Source organism: Fusarium sambucinum, chromosome I (genome assembly GCF_050947815.1).
Source record: "Fusarium sambucinum isolate potato_lamoka chromosome I, whole genome shotgun sequence".
In the NCBI taxonomy this organism is placed as follows: Eukaryota; Fungi; Ascomycota; class Sordariomycetes; order Hypocreales; family Nectriaceae; genus Fusarium; species Fusarium sambucinum.
Genome location: NC_139294.1, coordinates 886,596 through 908,640, shown reverse-complemented (window position 1 = coordinate 908,640; position 22,045 = coordinate 886,596). Strand labels below are relative to the sequence as shown.

The window sequence follows — 22,045 nt, the reverse complement described above, 5'->3', positions numbered from 1 at the left end:
ACTTGGACAAATCAATAACAGCCCTTTACTATTTTGCCATCAAGTCTATCTAGACGGTATAAAGAAGTTATTAATACGGCAAGACCCGATAGCCTGGCTAAGGTTTGAAATAGAGCTCGATCAATTTGGTGGAAATATACGGTATACTCCGACGTAACAAGATGCTAACTGTAATCACTTTCGTGGAACTATAAATACATATAAAACGGGTTGAATACTAATCCCTTGATATCTTCCAACAGTAACTACATCTCGCACAAAAGCCAAGTATAGATCCTATTAGTAACAGGGAAACCTGCCGACCCTCTTGCAATTCTTTTCAGTGTACTTCTCCAAGGCATCTTCCAAAGGCTTGAGATGTTTGTCACCAATTTTCAAATCACAAATTTCGCTTTCGGCGTGCTTGATCAACCCACTCAATTTTTGGAAATTGTTTGGGCAATGAAAGCACTGAAAGTAACCCTGACGGTAACCTTTGCTGACATAAAGGTGCCGACCCTCGTTCATGTCCCCGTTGAAAAGATCTCCCAGCCAGAGTTTGTTTCCAAGAACCGCGCACCGTTGGGATTCGATGTGCTTGATCAGCTCAGAGCCCCAACGGAACTTTTCGAGGCAACCTAGATCTCTGCCGGGACACCGGAGGTATCCCACTCGCCCACGACTGGGCCAATTGGTTTCCTCCGAGGTTGTGTCGTCCGTGAGATAGAACTCATCAAAGGAATCATCCGCACTTGAGGACTCCTCTGACTCTGATTCTTGATAGTTTTCATCATCCGAGTCAAATCGGCGTGAACGCCGTTCAGTCTCATGAATCCTTCTGTGGTGGTCAGCGAGCCTAGCCTTGCCTGCATAGCTTCTGCGGCAGCTGATGCAGGAGAAGGGAGGGATAGGTGTTGCCGGCTGTAAGGGACCGTGTATAGCACGATTGTGCCTGTCGAGTCTGATCTGGCCCCAGAAATCCTTGTCGCAGGCATCGCATCTGACATATTCAAGCTCTTCATCAGAATCTTCAAATCCGGCCGACTGGAAGTCTCGCTGCCTGCCGAATGGGATGTGGACATGCTTCGTTTCCACATTCGGGGAATCAGAAGAATTGTCGGATTCATCGTCACCATGCGAATCATCGGATTCTTCATCACTATCGGAGTCAACGGACTCATCGTCGTCAGACTCATCATCGCCAGACTCATTATCAGCATCCTCGGATTCATCACGGTCTGAGGAAACATGGACGTTGAGGTTGTTTGGTCGCTCGTGTTCTTGCTTGATGACCTCGCGAGTGTCTTCCTGGGCGTGATACAATCTTTGATGTTCATCGTAATCGTCGTCGAAACGGAATGCCATATTGCAATCATAACACAAGCCGTAATTTTCATACTTGCGATGACTGTCAAGTGCAGGCAGGTAGTGGAAAGTTTGACCACAGCAGGAACAATCAGGTCCACGCTTTTCCATTGTTTCATTATGCTCAACCTCATTATGAATGTCGAGTGTATGCTCTCTCATGAAGAATTTATCACAGCGTTCGCAAGAAAAATAAGCCTTGTCGGGAGTCGTGTAATTGGGTGCTGGTTCATCAACAGCCTTATCAGTAGTATGTTTCTCAAATGCTTGTAGGTTGTCAAAGTTTAGATCGCATTCGTGACAATAAAGTGTGGCCTTGACTGATGGTGCATTACGCTTAGCGCTGTGGTCATGTTTGACTCGTTGGGCCTTGAGGGACGGTCTGAAGTGAGCATCGAGTTTGGATAGTGCTGGTAGCGTATGCTGTGTTTTGGCGAGATGACTGCAGAGTTCGCGGTAGTTCTTGAACCTTCTGTTACAGGCGACACAGGTCGAGGTAGCGTAGGCGTGAGGCAAACAAAAGATCCCACGCCCCCAGTGTTCATCCCTGTTGTGATCGTTGACTGCACATTGACTGTAGAACATCTCGTCACAGGCGCTGCAATACCAGGCGCCCTTTCTAGGGATATTGTATTTGACTGGTAGCTTCGTGTGCTGATTTACGACATGCTTGTCGAGTTCCTTTTGGTCATCGTAGGTCCTGTTGCAGGTGATACAAGTAAAGGTGGCCCTGGCACGACGTATGTTGTAGCGCACACATCCATGGTGCAAATCCCAGTTGTGATCTATCATTTCGTCGGCGGTTGAGAATGTCTTTTCACAGACGCTGCAATACCAGGAGGGTTTTGATGGATGAGCAACCTTTTGGTGAGCGTCAAGTCCCTCTTGGGTCATGAAGGTTGTAGAACAGGCGGGACAAGGAATTCTGGCCTGGGGAGGATCTTCACGCATTGATCCTTTTGGATGCTTGATGTTTGTGTAATGGTCATGTTCCTTTTGGTGAGTATCAAGACCCTCTTGGGTCATGAAGGTTTTAGGACACATGAGACAAGGAATGATGTGCTTGGGAGGATCTTGACGTATTACAAATTGTCTTGAATGCTTGATTTTTGAGTGATGGTCGTATTCCTTTTGGGTGCGAAAGGTTATGTGGCTACAGGCGGTGCAAGTAAAGGGTGGTCCTTTGCGTTCCTGTTTGGCGAGAGCTTGAGACTTGGCGGTCGATCCGTTTTGTTGATTAGTAGGGGTGCCAAGTACGACTGGTACCCCCAGATGCCAATCGATCCTATGGCTTTTAACTTCATCTCTGTCTTTGAACAACCAGTTGCATCCAATGCAAACCTTTTTGTTGGCCTCTGCATGACATCTGATAAACTCTAGAGTTTCAGGGTTCTTTTTGAAAAAAGCTTCAAACACAAGTGGTGTTTCATTTCCACGGTTGGTGTAGTGGAGAACGGAATTCTCCAGCTGTGTCATTTCTCGTCTCTTCTTGCATATTTGAAGTCCAAAGAGTTTGTCGAATTCCATCAAACACTCATAACAATGGTCAAAATTCTCAGCGTAAAAACCGATATCCCACCCGAATGACATTTGCCTGTAGGTTAAGGGGCGGGCGTCATATGGATTGGTCTGCACTGGTGTGCGCTTGTTTTTGTGTGCTTTGTGCCATTCGTCCAGTGTTGATGCGATTCTGACCAAGGCCATAAAACAGGCACGACAATAACGACGGTCCTCATCGAACCTGGCAAATGATTTCTTCAGGATGGCTAGACTGTTGTGATGTACGTGGCCCTCGTGGACGTAGTCTATAGTCCAATCTTCGGTTGGGCCCCTCGGATAGTCCCATTGGTTACAAGAGACGCACTTAATGACGCTGCGCCCACGGAATTGAGGGTTGTCGATTTCTGTCATTGTGTTGAGATGTGGTGTAGATGTTTTAATTGTGTTAAGAAGATATTGTAAGAAGGAAATTAAATTCGGGGCTATAAGCAGTTTTATTTACCTATTTATATCTTTAAGACTTTTAATTATTTTATAAAGAAATAAGATAGCCTAAATAGTAAATATCTAATAATTTAATAATATTATAAGGCTATAAGGCTATACTTTTAAATAAGCTTTTAATAAAACTTTATATTAAAATAAAGCTATATAAAATAATAAAATAATAATAAATATTTTCTTTTTCTTTATATAATAAAACTATTAATAAAGAAAAGTAAAAATAATAATAAAAAAGTAAATTATTTTACTTTTAATATTTAATATATTAAATTAATTTAAATTATAATTATAATATTAATATTATATTATTATATTATTTAACCTTATAACTATAGCCTTATAGCTAGGTAATATATAAAGCAATTTTACTATATATATAATAAAATTATTAAAGTATTATATATTAGCCTAGCCTTATTTTAAAATCTATATAATCTTATAATAATAAAGCTAAAATATATCTTTATAAGCTAAAGACTTTTAATTAAAAATAATATAATATTAATTATATTTAGCTATAAGGTCTTATAACTTTTTAATATTTTTATTTTTTAAAGGGATTTATAGTAAATTTAATAGAAAAAGTAATAGCTTTATATATTATATTATAAAATTACCCTTTATTAAAATTATTAATAGTATAATTATATAAGGATTAAAATAATTATATAATATAGTAAGAGGTCTAGTTATATAATTTAGTTTAATTAACTATAGTATTAAGTTTTACTTTAATATTTTAACTTTATATTAAACTCTTAACTATATATATAAATTTCTTTCTTTAACTTTAACTTAAATAGAGTTTCTTATTACTTAAAATACTTATATTTATCTTTAATAGTTTAAATAAATACCCCTAGTTCTATTAACTATAGCTTATATTAACCTATTATATTATAGAATATAGTTTCTTTTATTATAAGGGTATCTTTTTTCTTAATCTTATAATATAGTATATAAAGCTATTGCCTTTTTTATTAAATTTACTATAAATTCCTCTAAAGAATAAAAATACTAGGGAATTATAAGACTTTATAGCTAAATATAATTAGCGCTATATTATCTTTAATTAAAGATCTTTAGCCTATAGAGATATATTTTAACTTTATTATTATAAGATAATATAAATCTTAAAATAAGGCTAAGCTAATATATAATACCTTAATAATCTTACTATATATATAATAAAATTACTTTATATATTATTTAGCTATAAGGCTATAATTATAAGGTTAAATAATATAATAATATAATATTAATATTATAATTATAATCTAGGTTAATTTAATATATTAAATAGATAATTAAAAATAAAATAATTTACTTTTTTATTATTATTTTTATCTTTTTTTACTAATAGTTTTATTATATAAAGAAAAAGAAAGTATTTATTATTATCTTATTATTTTATATAGCTTTATTTTAATATAGAGTTTTATTAAAAGCTTATTTAAAAGTATAGCCTTATAGCCTTATAATATTATTAAATTATTAAATATTTACTATTTAGGCTATCTTATTTCTTTATAAAATAATTAAAAGTCTTAAAGATATAAATATTATAAAATTAAGAGAAAGAATACCCTTATAATAAGAGAGATTATATTCTATAATATAATAAATTAATATAAGCTATAATTAATAAAACTAGGGATATTTATTTAAACTATTAAAAATAAATATAAGTATTTTAAATAATAGCTTTCCTATATATTTAGCTATAATAACTTAAATTATAAAAAACTTTATTTAAATTAGAGTTTATAAAGGAAGAAATTTATATATATAGTTAAGAGTTTAATATAAAATTAAAATATTAAAGTAAAATAAATTTATCTAATATTATAGTTAATTAAACTAAGTTATATGACTAGACCTCTTATTATATTATATAATTATCTTAATCCTTATATAATTATACTATTAATAATTTTAATAAAGTTTATCTACTTATATTCTGTGAAAAACGCAAAGTTTATCATTGCTGACGTTTCAGTAATCTCGGTACCTGGGGATCGCCCGTCCGTGAAGGGGGCCCGGTCAGTAGAAAGTTTCAGCAGTTGTGTTTAGCGGTTCAGCCCTTCTTGAGAGGGATTAGAGAGTAATTGGATTACAATCACATCCATATTTCTATCCTGATTCAATGTTCTATAAACACCTATACTAGATCCCTAAAAAAAAAAATTACGCCTTGCTAAATACTAAAAGAATTCAATACTCATTATATATTCAACAAAAGAAACCCAATAAAAATCCCTTCAGTAGTCAAAAAGTTGAAACGCATCCTGGTTATACTCAATGTGAACAAAGATGCGATAAAAATCCCACACAGCAGCATCACAAGTCTCACTTTCAGCATGCTGAAGCAAGGCACTCAGGCGATTAAAATAAGAACCGCAGTTTTCACATCGAAAATCGTCTTCGTGGTGATGTCCGGCTGGTCCGTACTCTTCATACCAATCTGCCACGACGTTCTTGATAACGCGGAGGTTGGCGCCCGATTCGCAAGTACCATGCTCAAGATGAAGCATCATGGCTGAATTAGAGATAAACATTCTTGGACATGCCAGGCATTTCATGTTTTTCTCCAAATGGACTTTTTCATGCTAGAGGGTGACCCAGGTTAGATATGGTGAGACAAAGATGCAAGGGAGATAAACTTACATTGATGAGATTAGATGGGGAATCAAAGAATCGCTGACACGTGGGACATCGATTGTGGGCTTCTACATCATGCTGAATCAAATCCTCTTCGTCGTAGAATAATTCGTTGCACTCGAGACAAGCATTGTGAGATTCTTCAAGGTGCTGATTTAAATCGTCTGCAGTCTCATAATCGGGTTGATGATCGCAATGAGTACAGACGTGATGTTTGTAGGAGTTGGCGACGTGCTGTTCAAGAGCAGCGACATGATTAAAATGTCTGTCGCATCGCCAGCAATACGTGTCGTGATGCTTGGCAAGGATGTGCTGATCTAGAGATGTCTCACATCGGAAGTACCGCTTGCATGGCGGGCAATAGCTGGAAGTTGAACTGTAGCTTGATGCTGTATCTCCCGGGCTGGCGCTGTAATCTGATCTCGGGCCTGAACTCCCAGAAGAGGTAGAATAGTAACCTCTGGAATGATGACGCATTGTTTTGGCGGGTTACAGTGCGTATGTACGCGCCCGCTGGTGGTGTGGTGGTGCGGCCTGGGGCTTAATTGGTGAGACAATGCGCCCCCCTTGAGAAGGGCAGTGGATTGAATGCTCCCGCTGTAAGGGCGGAGGTATTGCAGTGCAGTCAATTGATGTTGAGGGCGACGACGAAAGGATCATGAATTCATTCAATGGGCAAAACCCTTCGATACGGTAGTTTATTTAATTTATCACGGTTGTTAGGGGAGAACAGAACTAGACTCTCCTGATTGGTCACCTGTAGCCCACTTTAGGGGTCACGCTCAAATTAATGTCAATAGAACCAAAAGAGAAAAGAGTCGCTTCTTTTTTTCTTTGTTTTCTTCGGTTACATTGCCTTGGCAAACTCACCACCAACAGGACAAACAATACTCAAAAATTAAATATGAACTTGTTTCATGCAGCTTTAATGGGTTATTATGCACGTAATTAAACAAAACTCAATTCATAACCAATGACCCACGAGTAAGCATCGTACCACAACAAACCAAAACAGTCACCAAGATACAGGGTAGTATTTACACCTAATGTCCACCATCTACAGTGGGATCTCACCTGAACATCTACCCTTGACAAGAGTGGCATCCTTACCAGTCAATCCATCAAAATATTCCAACAATTTCTCAACAGGAACCATTTCCATGACTCCCAAATCCGGATGCGATGACTTTAACGTCTTTCCACTAAACAAAACTCTGACAAAGTATTGGCTGTCCTTCTTGTAGAGCTCAAATACAACCTCACTTCCCATACCTGGCCAAACCATGACATCGATCTGAAGAATACTCAAAAGACGGCTGACTGAACCATCGTGTGCAAAGTTGTGAAGATAAAGAGTGTCTTGCTTGCCAGACATGATTTGTCTGAAGTGACTGGCCAGCTCGGCGACCCATACGCCCCAAGATGTGGCTGACGCAGCCAACGAAGCAGGCGCATCACGGTAAATTTGAGAGTATTCCCATTGACCGAGTCTGTACACCGTGTTGGCAAGCTTCTGATCGACGCAGGTAGTAGAGTTCTTGCCGTCAACGAGCTTGCAAGGGAATGGTTTGGCATGACATTGTCTTGCAGACAAATTATCGTAGTAATGATCGAAGCTCTCATGAAAGCCCTCGTCGTCCGCTGGAACGCCAGAGATATCATCAAGAACCTTGTACAGGTCCCTAGTCTTGTCAAGATGCTTCTTCCAATCAGCGTTGGAAGATGACTTGATAGCACTGCTCAACTTGCTTCCAACGCTGCACTTGTACTGCGGCTCAAGACTATCCACGCCCGCTTGTTGGATATGCAACGGGACCGAATCAGTGGTCTTATACATGCCGTTGATGAACATCCCTGCGACTTGGCTCGTGATTTGGTTGTTGGTGACTCTGAACTTGACCTTGCTGCGCCAGTCTTCCTCACGGCTGGGAATGAAGTTGAGAAGATCGTGATACACTTCATATAGATCTTTACCGTGTACCCATGAATCGTCCAGACCTTCAGCTGTAATTTGAGGAAATTGACATGATCCGATCCATCCGGAGGGGATGAAAGGGTTGATGTCGGATATGAAGCCTTTCCAGTACCCTTGGGCATTGGGCTTGGGTTCATCGGTGAATTGTCTACCAAAGTAGTACAGACCCTGATTACCGCAATTCCATTGGTATGGTTCTACTGGAAACGCGTTGCTTGCGTAAGGAGTGCGCTTGTGGTGTCTTTGGATCTGAACTCAAGTAAGCTTTCTGAGGTTTGTTGAAGACGAGATATGAGATATTTACCACTTCGACATATTGAAGCTCATAGTCCTTGGAAGGCTTCTCATATTCTCTCTTCCTAGCATGAGGCATGTTACACCAATTATACGTGCCATACTTCTCATCAGGTGTAACAGACGAGTCAAAGATAAACCCATAAGTACCCTCCCCATTAATCGCACCATTTAAAGAATTGACCTTGTTCTCACTAGGAGGATACCATTTTAGTTTTGGGTCAGATCCTATGACCGCTGGTGTTGATGAGAGGAGGGCTAGGAGAGAACCCTGGCGTAATGAGCCCATGTCTGCGTATTGTGTGAGGCAGAAGAATGACGCGAAAAGAAAGACTGCTACTAGAACGAGCAGCCTCGCTCTACAGCGGAACCAGGAGAGCGACATTTTATAAGAGAGTTGATGGGAGGGAGAGAGATAGTGAGTGACTAGGATTGAGGTCTGAAGTTGGAAGGTCTTGGAAATTACGCGGTTTAATTGGAGCACGTGGAGACGTGACTGGTTGAGACATGTTTGGAGACTGGGCCCTTGAACCCGTACGCATCCTGGCTTACTGCATTTGCGAATTGACAAAGAAACGTGCCCATGGGATTGAAACCTTTTTGGACGAAACACTCTGGAGGAATTAATTCTATGATTTATGTCGCATATGCCGCACTAGACAGGAAAATTACAGGGACAATGTATTCGGCGTTGACTCCCGGCAATTAGTCGACAAGATCACTGAAAACATAACAGTACTCGCCCAACAGATGGAATCATTTAGTCACTATACACCAACTTAGACCCCTTGGGCTGTCTAATATCAAATCATATATCCCAAGTTTGGTCTCAAGGCACGTAGGTACCGTTCTCCAGGTAGTATGTATAGTCCTCGACGTCGACCTGGTGCACTAAATGACATATGGTCATGATATATAAACAAATGAGGGTGAATATGTGTCAAATGGATCAGACTATTCACCCTCCCTGTTTTCTGGGGTTCTATTGATATGTTTGCTGCTACTTCCTCCGAAAACTGTCAATTAACTATTGGATAATTGTCCCCTCCAAAGTTGTCGCTCATAATGTATTCTGGATCCCGCTTGACAATTTGCTCTGCGGAACTCCATCTCTAGTTTATCGTGTAATAGATCTCTAGGTTTCCATGCTTCGCTGCTGGGGTCCCATGTGTCATCCCGAAGTTGTTGCGGAGTCTTGCTTTGACTGTTTTTTTCGATGCATGAATTCTGTAGGAGACATATCCGCGATGTACTCCCATGCAAGCTGCTCCGTCCAAGAATTCTTTGCAGCGCGAGACAGTAGTGTTTCTCCTTCGTCGTCGACCTCACTGAACTGATGCAGCAACTGCGTTTCTGTCGCGATAGTTCGGACCCTATCTGATCCTGTCATAACAGCATGAAACAGGATTGTTTCCCCACACTTGTTTCTATGCTCTTTGTGTACACCAGGATAATTGAACAGAGAGTTGAACATTCTGTTATCCCCTGTTAAATGGAACTCTCCATTAGACGCCGCTAGGAGAAGAGCTGTGTTGCCTTTGAGATTTTCCACATTGATATCTAATTCGGGCCTTGAAAGTAGCAATTCTATTAGCCCTAAGCCCTCATCTATGAACCAAGGATGCCAATCTACGAGATTTATAAGAGGTGTGTTGCCATCGTCGTCCTGAATATTTATGTCGATATCGGGATGCTTCAGGATAAGCTTTATCGTTTCGTCCTGTAAATTCTCAATAGCGCTATGAAGAACCGTCCGACCTTTGCTGCCTTTTGTATTGACCGGGGTAATTCTAGCAAGGAGTAGTTGGATGGCTTCGATGCATCCAGTTTCAGCGGCGAGGTTCAGTGGCCTATCCTCTGTTGAGTATACACAGGTTGTGTCGGAATGGGGTATTAGAAGCAAGGCAGCCTCATCATTTCCACTAATGAGTGCCATTGTCAAAGCAGAAACGCCCTTGGTGCCTGTTGTGGGATCGAGCTCAATGTCTGACCATTTTAGTAGTTCTTTGATCACTTCGCCGCTTCCATTTTGAGCAGCGAGGCAAGCGACGTTTCTGCCGATTTCATCCCTGTAGTTTCTCTGTGCTTTGTCAAGTAGCAGTCTTGTGCATTTGAGATGGCCACGGTACGCGGCAGCCAGTAGCGGAGTCCAGCGTATAGAGGGGTCTGACCTGTTAGCTGCTCCTACCCCAGTACATTTGAGATCTGGGTCAATAGCCGGATGTTCCAAAAGTCGAGATACTGTGTTATAGTGTCCATTCCATGCCGCGATGCAAAGAGCTGTTGAATTTGAAGTACTGACCAGGTTCGGGTCTGCCCCATGATTGAGGAGGATCTTGACCATCGCATCATCGCCCTGCTTAGCAGCTATAATTATCAGAAAGCACCCGTCTTCAGGATCTTGGTCTGGCGTTCGCGCCGCGCCTTGGCCCGAGGAGCCTGATGAGATAGACGAAACACTTTTGCCCACGCTTAAGCTCCATCCGTCATCTCTGTCTTGTTCTACGTCACCTGTCGTTCCTTTTTCTGACCATGTATCATCGTCTGAACTTGGACTTGCTACCAAAGTATTATACGGCTGGCGATTCAGATCGTAGTCGTTAACAGTGAGTAGTAAGTCTACCAGGGCGTGACGTCCTTCTCGACAGGCCTTTCCAAGAGCTGAAGATAGACACCCTGCGATATCTCTTGCCAGCAGGTCAATAGCCAATGTAGACACGGAATGTAGATTTGGGACCATTGCACTTGTACCGAAATTAACGTTTGCATCTTCGGTGGCCTTGTTGTCCCCCTCAGCGCCAGCCTGCTCCCTACCCGGAAGGCGACATTCTCTATCACTGCAATAATCGCTACCTTGTACGTCATGGAAATACGGTGACAAAATACACAACGTTCTCTGATGGCATGGGCGCGAATGATCACCCCAATGAGGCGCAAGTGCTGCGCTTTGTCAAAGAGCACACAACGATACCGGTACCCGAGGTCATCAGCAGCGATTGGGATCGCATCACTATGGAATATGTCGAGGGCCAAACACTGCAGCAGGCGTGGCCGGTGCTCACACCGGATCAGCAGTCGAACATCTTGGGCGAGCTCAGCGGCTATATAGCACAGATGCGTGCTCTAGGTGGCATCCACCTCGGCCGTCTCGACGGGCAGGGTGTTGTGGTTCCAAGTATCGTGACACGCTCGGGAGGTCCGTTCGGCACCCTTGCCGAATTCCACGACTGGCTTGTAAAGCCTCCCAAGCGATTGCAATCACAGTCCATGTATTGGCACCAGATCACGACGCAACTTGGCGCCGATTATCCGATTGTCTTTACGCACGGCGACATCGCCGCTCGTAATATCCTGGTGCGTGACGGCCACATCGTGGCCCTTCTAGACTGGGAGTTTGCAGGGTGGTACCCTGAGTATTGGGAATACGTGTTTGCATTACGTGGGATGGATAGACTTGACTGGGAGACTCTGGGTAGCCATGTTCCATCTCTTTTCGTAAGTCGCTATGATCTAGAGTACATTCTTGTGGGGTTTATCCTCAGTATCTCCTGATAACATACTAGGCAGATTAAGACATTATCACACACATTCTTTACTTCTTAGCTTGCAGACACATAGATCTCAGTCCTCGTTGACAAGAACATATCGGAACTTTGGCTTCCCAGCCTGAAGATCCTTCAACGCCTCATTGGCCTCTCTCATCGGGCGTTCCTCAACCCATGGCTTGATATTCTTATCAGCTGCTAATTGGAGCATATCCCGCATCTCGTCTGGAGTCGCTGTCTGTGTAGATGTGATCCTACCGCGGATTGGTAGCAGGGAGAAGATGTTGATTGGGATTGGCTTCTCAGGCGCGCCGACTTGAACCATTGTACCATCTACTCTCAGAAGACCGAGGTATTCGTCCCATGGCATCTGATACATATCAGTAACTAACAAAGTAGTGATTGAGAAGGTAAAACTTACGTTAACTCCATCGGCTGTATTAATGATCAAGTCAAACCTCTTCTTGTTTTTATCAGCCCAACCTTCTTCACTCGTAGCAATGTGCTCATCCGCCCCAAGAGCGAGGGCATCGCCCTTCTTATTCGAACCTCTGGAAATTGCCACAACTTCAGCAGCATCGAGAGCATTGGCAAACATGATACCGAAATGGCCCAGTCCACCGATCCCAATAATAGCAACCTTTCGGCCTTTTGCTCCGAAATACTTCAAGGGTGCGTACATAGTTGCACCAGCACACAGCATCGGAGCCGCATGTTGAGGAGCCACACCCTCAGGGATCTTGACCACGAATCTGGATGGACAGCGATGATAACGTGCATAACCGCCTGTAGATACTGTTCCGCATCTGTGTGCACCGCCGTATGTGAGAATTATCTTGGAGCAGTAGTTATACAGGCCATTAGAGCATTCTTCGCATGGGCCGTCGCGTTGGAAACAGGCATCGCTTTGAGCGCCTACACCGACTATGTCGCCCTCTTTGATATCTCCCTCGGCTTTGGAACCGACGCGGGTTGCTACACCCACGATTTCATGCCCAACGACGATGGGATAGGAGGTAGTGCCCTGTTCCGTTAGTCTCTTGAATGAGTAAACTTCTATTCGGACTTACCCAGCCATTCTTAGCAGTATGGTCATCAGTTCCGCAAACACCACAATGAGTAATACGAATCTCAATATCCGTGTCTTCAAAAGGCTTCATTTCGTATTCCTTCCAGACCAAGTCCTGCTCTTTTGTGGACTTTTCAGCGACCCAACCCTCAAACTTCTGTTGTGTAGCCATTTTTTCGTGTAATGCTTTATGTCGACTTGTCTAATTTCTATGAAATTTTCTTGTTGTTCTACGACCTTCTTACATGTCTTTTATTTACTTGCCAAGACCTCATGCATATCAATGACGTGGGGTAGCGGCTACAATTTCCGTTAGAGACCGAAGAATTCGGAATTAAGCATTCTTTATTCCTCAAGTCCGATACCTGTAAGCTTGATTTCCAAGATTATTATTAAATGTTAGTGAACGTTCTTTTTGCTGCCGAATAATGAATTTCAAGGAGTCGGATCTACAGAGTTAAGGCGTAGATAGAAGGTAGAGTAATAAACTCGAAGCAACGGGCTCACAGACCACTTCCGACCTTCTAACTTGGCTGTTCTCGATCATCTCAGCTTATATCCCTATTTTCTTCTTTCGTATTGTGAAACTAGGAACCCATGTTGATAAGAAAAAAGCCGGGAGCATGACAAGAGTAAGAGCTGCAGTGGATTTTTGGCTGTGCTGGCCAGCCGTTTGAACTAGACTACCGTATATTTTTGCGAAATTCGGTAGCGTGCGCCACGAAAATACCTATCTGTGATTTGCTTTCTTGGATATAACTCGGCTATAGAGCTGAGTCAGTCAGATCTGACCTCTGACAGATTAGCTTTCCCTTGGATAAGTAATAAATTTCGTGGCGCCCGCTACCGAATTTCGCAAAAATATACGGTAGTGTGTGTAGGCGGAAAGATCCATGGAATCTGGCGGAGATAGTAGGTAAACGGTACCGGTAATAAAGCCAAAATGTGTTGCGTGACTACGTGAGTTCAATGTTAGGGTCATTAGACATGGCGGATGAGGGGTCAAACGCGGTCAATTGACTACCTTGCGTCATAGAAATGAAACATTGCAATAAAAATAGCGTTAGCAGGATTCGCTTCTCAGTAAAATAATTGTTTCCTTGTCTGATATCATCCGCCTCAATTCCGCATATCCGATCAACTTGCCAAATATAATGGCCGACATTGCCCCATTCAAGGTCATTACCTAGCCTCAAGACATACACAGCTGGTTAAGCTAAACAATAACAGGTTCATGTTCCGGATAGTTTATTGGAAGAGGTCAAAATCAAGCTCAAATACGCCCGACTGGATGATGGAATGGCCGATGTAGAATGGAACGACCTAGAGATCGGACATTCGTCTTTCAAAGAGCTGGTAGAGTATTGGCGCGACGAGTACGACTGGAGAAAGTACGAAAAGTTCCTGAATACTTTCAATCACTTCCAGACACCCATTCAGGTTGATGGTTTCGAGTCATTAGATATCCATTTTATCCATCATCGCTCTTCAAGGGAGGATGCAATCCCACTGCTATTTCTCCATGGCTGGTTCGTTACCTGATACGACATCTTTTCAAATCCGACTCACAAATACTAGGCCTGGTTCCTTTCTAGAAGTTACAAAGATTCTCCCGTTGTTGACCGAACCAGCCAAAGACAAGCAAGCCTTTCATGTGGTTGCACCCTCGCTTCCAGGATATGGCTTCAGTCAGTACTCCAAAAAGTCTGGTTTTGGGTTGGAACAGCATGCCGCTTGTTTTGCGCAGCTGATGAAGAAACTCGGGTACGAGAAATATGTTTGCCAGGTAAAACTATGTGCTTCACAAATTTGGCTGAAATAAGGCTGACAAGAGCAAGGGAGGCGATTGGGGTTCAACCATTGTGAGATACATGGCACTGAACCACACCGATACAGTGCAAGCCATTCATATCAACATGTTCCTGGCTTTACCTCCTAATGGGAAGACGTCTCCTGAGAAGTTTACTCGGTACCAGAAGAATGATTATAGTGAGCAAGAGTTGAAGAACCTTGAGAGGACTAATTGGTTCGCGAACAATGAGGTGAGTCTAAACCTGTTCCCTTCCACCTGAAATGGGTGTCTGACACTGGAAAGCGTGGCTATCAACGCATCCAAGAAACGAAGCCAGTGACTTTGGGCTATGCTTTGCACGATTCTCCCGTTGGAATGCTAGCATGGTTCGTCGGCAAACTCAAAGCCTGGACAGATGACTATCCCTGGACAAAAGACGAGCTTATCCATTGGGCATTCATCCACTATCAAGGCAGTCCAAGTGCCGCTATGCAGATTTACAAAGAAGCCGAAGCTGTTCTGAATAGTAATCCGGATAGCATGTTGGGCAAGTATATATCACAGCCAGTGGGAGGATCTGTGTTTCCAAAAGAGGTCAGTCTATCATATCCGAGTTTGACAAGAGCTTACCTGACATACATTCAAGCTTTGGATCAGTCCTCGTGAATGGATGGAGGAAACTTGTAATGTTCAGTTTTGGAGACAACATGAGAAGGGTGGTCATTTTATTGCTTGGGAACGACCAGAGGTGTTGGCTGGGGATATAGCGGAGTTCTATTGTAGGTCAGGGCCCGTGTTCGGCTGAGATACGACTTAAGGTACTTGATGTAGTATGAGGTAGATGTATGTTCCATTATGTCCTTTAGTACAGGTTGGAAGCTTACTAGGGTTCTAAAATCAGCGGTTCTCTACTAGGAAATGCAGGTAGGTAAAGCGTATCAAATTGCTAAAAATATCTATGGCCTACAGTTATAGATAAACTACCTATTTCTTCTTCTGCTCCCTTTTCTTTTTATTGTATTCTCGCTGACGTTCATTCTTCCTGTCTCTACATCTTCTACACAGGACTCCGACCCTATCCAACTTCTCCCCACAGTCTATACACTTCCCTTGCTGCTTGCGAGTGGCAATAATTTCCCGTGAGCTGCGAACGCTGGATGAAGAGCAGGGCTTGCATTTTAATTTGTTCTCAGCTGCTGGACGACTACAACTGGCACATCTACGAGGCTGCTCTTGTAGGTCTGAAGGTCCAGGCTGTTCCAGTGGCTCTGGTTGCTTTGGCTCCTCTGGCTCCCTTACAGGGTTCAAAAGGTCTTTGAGGCTCAGCATGGTGGGTAATATCGTGTGCGGTTAGATCTCGATGTTAGTTTATTTTAGTTATTGGTGTTTTGGATTGGCTTGTTTGAACATGGTTTTGGTTTAGGCGGATTGACTATTCTTTATATAGTTTATATTGATCTATCATTGTTCACGTCGATACGCCATGAAATACACATTCACATCGTGACTTGATAGTAATCAATGTCATGCGCATTGTCTTGTTGAACGTAGAGAACAAATAAGTGATTTACGTACTGCGTTGCGAAACCTAACCGCCGCACCTATCTACGGACCAACTAGGTCTTCTCCCTCCCCTTCCCCTTCCCCTTATCCCTATCCCTTCGCTCCTTATACTTCCGCCTATCATTTGCATTTCGTTTGTCATTGCATAATTTGCAATAAACTCCTGGCCTGTCCAATGGATTCGAACAATCCCGGCACTTCTCTTGATCTTTTTTGTTTTGATTCCTTTCTGCAGTGTCAAGTTTTGCTTTGTCTAAGCATGTTCTGCATCTTGTTTTACCTGGGGCCGCTTGAAGCTTGCAATCTAAACACTTCTTTGCCTGATCTTGCTGATTTGACGGCCCTGGCTCATCCGACTGGTTTGGCTCGGCTGGTTGATCCGGTTGGTCAGGATCCTCGATGGGATTCAACAGGTCGTTAATATTCATCTTCGGGGTAATTGGAATGATGTATTCAGGTGTTAGTATGAATTTGTCCCTGCTTGGTCTATTGCGTTATTGTTCTGCGTTTGATTCTGTATGGGTCTAGGTTGACTGTGTATTGTATATATAACTTGAATAATTGTTTCATTACTATTCACCACTCTATCCTACTCTCAGCGTGTCACAGCTACCTCTGGCTTGCTATGTTAACCACTATTGAATGTGATACTGGTAACAGTGACAGCCAAAATACAATGTTTATCTGAACAAGTGTTTGCAAAGAAGCTTATCACCGCGCGCACATATTGTGTGTATTCACCTACAGCTATTAATCAATCTCAACTGCCGATGCTGGGCCCAGCCTACAATCAGTGTGAAGTTTATTCCGGTGACACAACGCCGTCATTCTCCCACTTCTTAAAAGCACAATCTTATTTCATACATAACCCATGTATCCCCCAAGCCTAGATAGCATATAAGACGCCCCCTCATTCATCTGTTGGCGCATGTTTGGTCCTGTCTCTAACGCGTACTGATATTGCTATGTCATAGTTCTATTAGACCTAATGAGAACCACTGTTAACCCTAAAGTAGATAAGGTCCCCGTAAGATTTCAACTTAGATCCATAAAGCTGTTCGGAGTTCGCACTAAAAGCCGTCATTTCTTGATAGTACTGGCTAGCTGTGGTGAGAGACTCATGGCTACAGCTTCGAATCTTTTACTGTCTGTTCTTTCGTACTTGGCTGAACCTCTGATACACCATTTTGAAGTTGAATAAGACGATCAGACCAGTTGTTGCAGTCGTATAGGAAAGGTGCAAGCATCGGAGCGTTGCTTGTTCGTTGTGCGAGCTCTACAAGAGATATTCTTTGACATTTATCAGATGCGTTGTATTAAGTGAACTGTGATTTCTAACTTACTCTTTGCTTGGAGCAGATGTGTTGTTCTCTGATTTGTCCATGATAATATCGGCTGAGAGAAAGAATATTGCCGTGGTGCCAGTGTGCCTTGAGGAAGCATTTCATCTTGAAGCTATTAGAAAGACTTCTTATATGCTATTTGTTTCCAGTGGTCAATTTCGATGTGGTGTTCTACGGCCCATCAACATTTCACCCCATTTAACCACCCCCTTGGTCACCCCAAGTACTCTTTAAATAAATCTCTGAAACACGAAAAGCCAACAACTATTCTGTCCAATTCCGTCTTCGTGTTTTAAGCCACAGAGTAAAATTAGGCTGTCTTGGATATACACTCTTGATTGGCTCATACGCACACAAGGCAACTGGTTTGCACATTATGTCACCTCGCACCCCAAATCTCACCCCGCTGCACCCCAAAGCTGCCCATCGTCAATCTCACCTCAGGCTGACTCCGAATTCACTTTGACTTTAAATTACCTGAATCATATCCGGTCAATTTGCAAATTGCAATTTCTTCATCTCCATGGCCAACTCTTTCTTTCCCGTTAAATTCAACCTCGATAGCAGGCACTGATGAGACATGGCTTTGTCTTTGGATCATGGTCAAAGGATCATGCCTCATGATGAGCTGGTTATAGAGCCATCTGAGATTGAATTTGAGGTTGAAGCCAATCCCTTCGTCTTTACGCTTAACCAACTTGATATAATGATCACCACCAAAAGTCTTGCCGCCTTTCATAAGTTGGGTAGTCCTGATAGAATCGAAAACGGGAATCGAGTATACCGAATGAACCGACTTAGATTTGGTGAGGAAATTGCGACCAGTATAGTCGAGTTTGAGGAAGCTTTCGCGGGCCGTCCCCTCCAAGAGCCTCCGCGATCGTTTTCGAAATTTGAGCACTCAGACAGCTCCCAGTTTCACTCACGGCGGGATGAGAAGCTGGTTTCACCCACGATTGATAATCGGCCTTCTCTCGCTGTCGAAGTAAAGAATGTCCTTTCGCGCCTAGTAAAGGTACGGGCCAAATGCACAGAAATTGAACAGGGTCACTACAGAAACAAAGAGAAGAACTCGGATATCAGTTCTGAGGAGTGGGAAACACTCGAGGCCATAAATCGCACGCTCTTAGACAAAGATTACGACCTTTCTATCGCCGCATCGTCGCTCAGCCCGCAACTACAGCACTTTAGAAAGATTGCGTCTGATCATTCTCTACAATCTCGAAACTTGCGTCGGTTTAACGACTCTTTACTTCCTCTTCTAAGGCGCGAGCAGGACCTGGAATCTGCACAGCAATGGATGGCAATGATGAAGTTGTCCTCTTCTCTTATAGACATACTTGGAAAAAACGAATTGCTCTACCGTGATGAGGAAGAAGAACTCTTGGACGCGATCAACCAAATTGACGATATATTGATGGAATTGAAATTATGGTTCAAGCGCAAGTACAAGAGCCTAAACTGCAAGAAAGATGTAACTGAAGAACAAAACTTGGTTGAGATCATATTCGAATTTCCCAATAATATCAGGCATACTTGCACAACGATGCCGTGGACTATACGCCCAGCACTGTTGGTACTCTGGGGTGTCTGTTGGATGTTCATCATCGGTGCTGGTCAACCTGGGCATGAGGAACTCGAAGCGGTTAATCCACTGGTTTCACCTGTGTCATTCTTTTATGGGTTCTATGACAATTTCCCAGATTTCGACATTGAAGGTAAGTTTCTCAATGATGGCTTGAAAGCTTATCTTATGTACAACAGATACACTCTCACATTCGATTATCGATGATGCCGATGACGAAGGATATCATGGCCAGAATACACTGGAAAACCTTCTGTTGGAAAGCATTGGGATGATGAATGATCCGATTAACGCTTTGGCCGTTGTCGAAGCCACCCCTCAAGATCCCGACTTTTTAGCTCACGACTTGATGTCTCGAAATGATGCAGAAAGCTTGGGTCTACTAAAGCGACATTCCGCAGAGACACTGCCGGCTGCGGCTATCCAGAGCTCACTTCTGGGATCGTCGATTAGTATCGGTGACACATCCACCAGGGATACTACAATTAATAACGATGTCAGTGGGTCTGATAATCGAAAGACTAACTCCGATGAGTAAGTAACAGCGTCGACTTATCATCAAAACGTATGCTAAACAAATGCAGCAGGGTTGCAAAACCAAAACCTCGTTCTGTACGTCCTAATTGTCGAAAGACGTTTTCGAGGCCCTCTTCCTTGACGAGACATCAGGTAGAGGCACACCAACAGAACTCATTAGGATCGGAAACGTTATTCCATTGTCCCAACTCTGGCTGTGATAGGTCTAATGGAAAGTGGCCTTTCAAGCGTGATTCCGCCCTGAAGCGCCATCTCAAAGAATCCAAATGTAATCAGGAATGTCTTGCCAGACAGGATGGTCAAACATACTCGTCAACATCAGCGTCCACCCCGGCAACACAACTCCAAGAAGTCGAGACAGAGCAAGTTGCCAGGGTTAATGAATTGAACAAGAGGCTGAGGCCTGAAGACGATGAAGGGTCGGACGAATTGCCCCTGGCAGGGATTTGGAAGAAGTACAAAAACATGAAAGAAGAGGTCAAGCAGAAGAAGGATGCGTATCTGCTTGCTGAAGAGAAGTTGAAGGCATTTGAGAAGAGTATTCAAGACTTGGCGGGCTCTCTAAGTAATTCGTAGTCAACTACTTATATAACGGCCATGTTGCGGAGAAGACCTGTAGAGGACTTGGAAGAAGAACAAATCGGTGGTGGAAGACGATATCAGATTGAACAACGACTTATTATTCTTGTTTAATGAAGCGCCTAAGGGGGTTCTCATTACAGTGCACATGGAATAGTGAACAAAGACAAAAGCCTATTGTCGAACATGATGACCATGTGCTTCATACACCTATCCAAATCATTCGAGAGTGACTGTCAAATATGTTCGAATTTGATCAAAATGATGTCAGACTAAGAGCACATTTATCGGTGAGCGAGGATTCGTTGATAGTTTATTTTTCGAGCTTTCTTCGGTCGTGCTGAGGCTAAAGGGATATGTGTATAGGAATATTATAACAGCGAATAAACTCATAAATCTGATCCGTGGCCAGACCCCTTCCGTGCAACAAAAATAGATCCTGTGACCTTGATACCAACACCAGAGCCTGAGGGTCTCGTGAATGGCACCGCCCGCTCCCGTACAATCTTCTTCATTAACTCAGCGCCCTTCTCCTGTTCCTCCTTGCTCCAAGACCCAAAAACCCTCGCACCGAACCCATGGGTTAAAAGATCAGCGACTTCATCGGCTGTCTCATCGCCTAGATGCACATCAACTGTAGTACTAGTACATACGCCGAGCCCAGCACCTGACAACACGGCCTTGGTGTGCTCAGGATCAAGCCAAATTTCGGGCAGAGGCGGCCTGAACGGCGAATCGTCGGGGCGTATCTGGGCCTGGACCTCTTGAATGATCTTGATATGCCCCATCACTGTCCAGCCGGTGACGACAGCCACTCCATCTGGATGAAGTGTTCGCGCTATCTCTCGAGCACCCTTTTCGGGGTTGTTGAAGTACATGATTCCCAGGCTCGTAATGGAGTGTGTGAAGGTGTCGTCAGGAAAGGAGAGTTCCTCTCCGCCCATGACGGCCGGGTAGACGTTGGTTTGAGAAGAGAACCGGTCTCTAGCAATGCTGACCATGTTCTCTGCAACGTCTACGGCGTGGATCTCAGGCTGGACACCGGACTGAACAATGATATCAGTGACGATGCCAGTACCGCATGCATTGTCGAGGATCTTGGACTCAGACGTTAGAGGCTTTACGTCTGAGATGAAGTTGATGGCATACTGGGCAAGCTCACGAGTAGCTCCACCAGTGTTGGCCTCATATTTGTCTGCAGTTTTGTTGAAGTGCTTAGTAGCTGACAACTCGGTTGTGGACGACATGGTGAAAAGGTAAATGGGTAAAGCTGGATCTGAAGATAGCACTTTCGGCAAATTGTGACGGGTTGGTAGACTTATATATCATATCGAGCTATTATGAACGCCTCGGGGTTACGGGTGTCACGGTAACAGTATAAAGATGTTTAGATGTCAGAGGAATGCTTGTTGGTCCGATAGGAAGAGGTAGCACTCCTACAGTCGGCATCATCCCGGCGCTTGCGGCTGCGCCTAACCAGAGAAGGTTAAGTGTTAGTTTACAAGGCTTCGGTGCTCTTGAGCATTTGGCCAAAATAGGTTTAGTCTCTGCTGAGTTCCTCCGTCCGATTCTGAAACCCTCCGCGGACGTTTATGAAAGCTCCCCCGAGTGGATCAACTTCTTTTCGTGCTCGAGGATATTTTCTTTACTTTGTTCTTCTTCAATTGTTCCTTACTTTTAATGAAGCAACGTGGGCGCGGCCATTCATGATTCATCACGGCTTGTCTTCTACGAAGCTTGCCGGAAAGCCAAAG

The 22,045-nt window shown here is 43.1% G+C and overlaps 9 protein-coding genes across 9 annotated transcripts; 3 read left to right on the top strand and 6 right to left on the bottom strand.

Annotated features, from left to right (window-relative positions):
* Nucleotides 1-279: 279 nt before the first annotated feature.
* Nucleotides 280-3,255, bottom strand: FSST1_003037 (uncharacterized protein; the record flags this gene model as incomplete). The annotated part of the gene is made up of 1 exon (XM_083229080.1): nt 280-3,255. One exon carries the CDS (start codon nt 3,253-3,255, stop codon nt 280-282), a length of 2,976 nt encoding a protein of 991 aa, XP_083086467.1.
* Nucleotides 3,256-5,609: 2,354 nt separating this feature from the next.
* Nucleotides 5,610-6,486, bottom strand: FSST1_003036 (uncharacterized protein; the record flags this gene model as incomplete). The annotated part of the gene is made up of 2 exons (XM_083229079.1): nt 5,610-5,957; nt 6,016-6,486. 2 exons carry the CDS (start codon nt 6,484-6,486, stop codon nt 5,610-5,612), a joined length of 819 nt encoding a protein of 272 aa, XP_083086466.1.
* A 580-nt stretch (nt 6,487-7,066) lies between these two features.
* On the bottom strand, nt 7,067-8,663 carry FSST1_003035 (histidine phosphatase superfamily; the record flags this gene model as incomplete). Its single annotated transcript, XM_083229078.1, has 2 exons — nt 7,067-8,233; nt 8,289-8,663. The coding sequence occupies 2 exons, from the start codon at nt 8,661-8,663 to the stop codon at nt 7,067-7,069; spliced, it is 1,542 nt and encodes a 513-aa protein (XP_083086465.1).
* A 786-nt stretch (nt 8,664-9,449) lies between these two features.
* On the bottom strand, nt 9,450-11,143 carry FSST1_003034 (ankyrin repeat domain-containing protein; the record flags this gene model as incomplete). The annotated part of the gene is made up of 2 exons (XM_083229077.1): nt 9,450-11,088; nt 11,139-11,143. The coding sequence occupies 2 exons, from the start codon at nt 11,141-11,143 to the stop codon at nt 9,450-9,452; spliced, it is 1,644 nt and encodes a 547-aa protein (XP_083086464.1).
* Nucleotides 11,144-11,182: 39 nt separating this feature from the next.
* FSST1_003033 (kinase-like domain-containing protein) lies at nt 11,183-11,830 on the top strand (the record flags this gene model as incomplete). Its single annotated transcript, XM_083229076.1, has 1 exon — nt 11,183-11,830. One exon carries the CDS (start codon nt 11,183-11,185, stop codon nt 11,828-11,830), a length of 648 nt encoding a protein of 215 aa, XP_083086463.1.
* A 69-nt stretch (nt 11,831-11,899) lies between these two features.
* On the bottom strand, nt 11,900-13,064 carry FSST1_003032 (NAD(P)-dependent alcohol dehydrogenase; the record flags this gene model as incomplete). The annotated part of the gene is made up of 3 exons (XM_083229075.1): nt 11,900-12,193; nt 12,245-12,847; nt 12,894-13,064. The coding sequence occupies 3 exons, from the start codon at nt 13,062-13,064 to the stop codon at nt 11,900-11,902; spliced, it is 1,068 nt and encodes a 355-aa protein (XP_083086462.1).
* A 982-nt stretch (nt 13,065-14,046) lies between these two features.
* Nucleotides 14,047-15,489, top strand: FSST1_003031 (epoxide hydrolase family protein; the record flags this gene model as incomplete). The annotated part of the gene is made up of 6 exons (XM_083229074.1): nt 14,047-14,070; nt 14,123-14,421; nt 14,471-14,678; nt 14,731-14,934; nt 14,988-15,278; nt 15,331-15,489. 6 exons carry the CDS (start codon nt 14,047-14,049, stop codon nt 15,487-15,489), a joined length of 1,185 nt encoding a protein of 394 aa, XP_083086461.1.
* A 2,681-nt stretch (nt 15,490-18,170) lies between these two features.
* FSST1_003030 (uncharacterized protein) lies at nt 18,171-20,288 on the top strand (the record flags this gene model as incomplete). Its single annotated transcript, XM_083229073.1, has 3 exons — nt 18,171-19,308; nt 19,355-19,709; nt 19,763-20,288. 3 exons carry the CDS (start codon nt 18,171-18,173, stop codon nt 20,286-20,288), a joined length of 2,019 nt encoding a protein of 672 aa, XP_083086460.1.
* Nucleotides 20,289-20,680: 392 nt separating this feature from the next.
* On the bottom strand, nt 20,681-21,538 carry FSST1_003029 (S-adenosyl-L-methionine-dependent methyltransferase; the record flags this gene model as incomplete). Its single annotated transcript, XM_083229072.1, has 1 exon — nt 20,681-21,538. One exon carries the CDS (start codon nt 21,536-21,538, stop codon nt 20,681-20,683), a length of 858 nt encoding a protein of 285 aa, XP_083086459.1.
* Nucleotides 21,539-22,045: the final 507 nt, after the last annotated feature.